Source organism: Aplysia californica, unplaced genomic scaffold (assembly GCF_000002075.1).
Source record: "Aplysia californica isolate F4 #8 unplaced genomic scaffold, AplCal3.0 scaffold01315, whole genome shotgun sequence".
NCBI lineage: Eukaryota > Metazoa > Mollusca > Gastropoda > Aplysiida > Aplysiidae > Aplysia > Aplysia californica.
In genome coordinates, this window is record NW_004798585.1 from 82675 (window position 1) to 85075 (window position 2401).

Consider the following 2401-nt stretch of genomic DNA (forward strand, 5'->3'; position numbering starts at 1 on the left):
GAAAAGATGACAGTATTCCCCCCAGAGAAAAATTATACGTTGGAGACAGATCTTTGGGTATGTGGAGAGTTCTTTTGTCACTCCCAAAACTCGAGCCTATTTCGGAGGCAATGATGAGGGGGACGCGAGGAACGGGGAGACCTACAGGAGATTGGTCCAGGCCCTAGAAACCTGGCTTTTTAAGACCCAAAAACAATTCAGGCAGGCAGAATGCCAAGAGGCGGAGGGAGAGAGAGAGAGAGAGAGAGAGGGAGAGAGAGAGAGAGAGAGAGAGAGGGAGAGATAATTATTATTGCACCTTCTGTCTTTCTCCTCATTCTGCGGTAATGCCAAATGTAAATAAAAAAATACTGATACCACAGGCCCTTCTGAAGCAACAAGAACCAGAGATTGGTACACAGAGGCGAAGGCTCCGATGACAAAAAGAACAAAACATTGGCACACAAGCATCTATAATTGATCGTACATCTGCTAATGTTGGATTGTCTACAATCGTTGGCACATCTGCTAAACTCTTAATCTCCGAAAGGTTTTCCCACAACACGGAGTCCTCCTTTAGTGCAAAACCCGACACCAACATACAAGTCACTAAACTGGACATAAAATCAGAACATATGTAACTACTTTAATAGTTCTTCATCTAGCGAAAGAATTCGGTAAGAGACACATATTTTCAACGATTGCCGAAAGTCAATATAATATCCTTGTCGTTATAAAGGAATTTGACAGAGCTTGTGACAGCAAATCACCAGCACAGTGGCTCTGACCACAGGCCGCTAGAAGCAGCTTACCGGAGATATGAGTAAACTCTTTATCTACGAGGGGGGGGGGGGGGGGGGTAAACCCACTATGCCTAGGCCCTATTTTGGTTCAAAAACTAAAAGTAAAATTGATATCACCAATTTGGTAACTCAATCAAAACAAGTGAACCTATTTTGATAGTTCTTCTTTTAATGAATGAACTCCCATCAAAAGAGACTTGTTTTCGACAATTGCCGAAAACTAATGTGACGTCAAATTCGGCGTAAAGGAATGCGCCCGAGCCACCGTTAATATATCACCGGCACAGTGGCTCTGACCACAGGTCGCTGGGTGCAGCTTTCCAGGAGATAAAAGCCTTTATGATGACAACACAAACCAATCATTGACACATCTACAATCATTGGCATTGGACAACCACTGACACATCTACAATCATTGGCATTGGACAACGACTGACACATCTACAATCATTGGCATTGGACAATGACTGACACATCTACAATCATTGGCATTGGACAACGACTGACACATCTACAATCCCTGGCGTTTTGACTATCATAGATGCATCTACAGTCACTGGCCTTTTGACAATCATTGACGTAACTACATCCACTGAGGTGTGGAGAATGTCTAGAAGGGGTTTATCCTGACGCCCGATGCCAGAGGGGAGAATGGGTTGACCTTGGCCCACATCAGAGCCTCGTTCAGCGACACACACGACCGGCCGTCCTCCAGGAAGTAAGGCTGGCCCTGTGGGGGGAACAGGTGAACATAAATGATGATATGTGTGTGTGTGTATTGTGTATCTTCTGTGTGTTTTGTGAGTGTGCATGTGTGTGTGTGTGTTTGTATGTGTGTGTGTGTGTTTGTATGTGTGTGTGTGTGTGTGTGTGTGTGTGTGTGTGTGTGTGTGTGTGTGTGTATGTTGACCAATGTGTGGAAGTACATATTATTATGAATGTGTGTGGTGATGTAAAGCCACATGTGTGTGTGTGTCTGTGTAACAGTGTGTGAGTGTGTGTGTGTGTGTGTGTGTGTGTGTGTGTGTGTGTGTGTGTATGTTGATGAATGTGTGGAAGTACATATTATTATGAATGTGTGTGGTGATGTAAAGCCACATGTGTGTGTGTGTCTGTGTAACAGTGTGTGAGTGTGTGTGTGTGTGTGTGTGTGTGTGTGTGTGTGTGTGTGTGTATGTTGATGAATGTGTGGAAGTACATATTATTATGAATGTGTGTGGTGATGTAAAGCCACATGTGTGTGTGTGTCTGTGTAACAGTGTGTGAGTGTGTGTGAGTGTGTGTGTGTGTGTATGTTGACGAATGTGTGGAAGTACATATTATTATGAATGTGTGTGTTGATGTAAAGCCACATGTGTGTGTGTGTGTCTGTGTAACAGTGTGTGTGTGTGTGTGTGTGTGTGTGTGTGTGTGTGTATGTATGTATGAGTATGAGTGTATGTGTGTGTGTATGTATGAGTATGAGTGTATGTGTGTGTGTATGTTGACAAATTTGAGGATGAACCCGTTGTACATATTATGAATGTGTGTGTTGATGCAAAGCCATATGTGTGTGGGTGTGTGTGCATGTGTGTCTGTGCATGTGTGTGTCTGTGTGTGTGTGTGTGCGTATATATATA

The 2401-nt window shown here is 43.5% G+C and overlaps 1 protein-coding gene across 1 annotated transcript in view; it reads right to left on the reverse strand.

Annotated features, from left to right (window-relative positions):
• Positions 1 to 281: 281 nt before the first annotated feature.
• Positions 282 to 2401, reverse strand: part of LOC101863230 (WD repeat-containing protein 17) — a gene marked incomplete at its 5' end in the record, with an annotated part of 40430 nt that continues 38310 nt past the window's right edge. The window contains 1 exon segment of the mRNA XM_013090518.1: positions 282 to 1512. Within this exon segment, the coding sequence (XP_012945972.1) occupies positions 1393 to 1512 (120 nt within the window).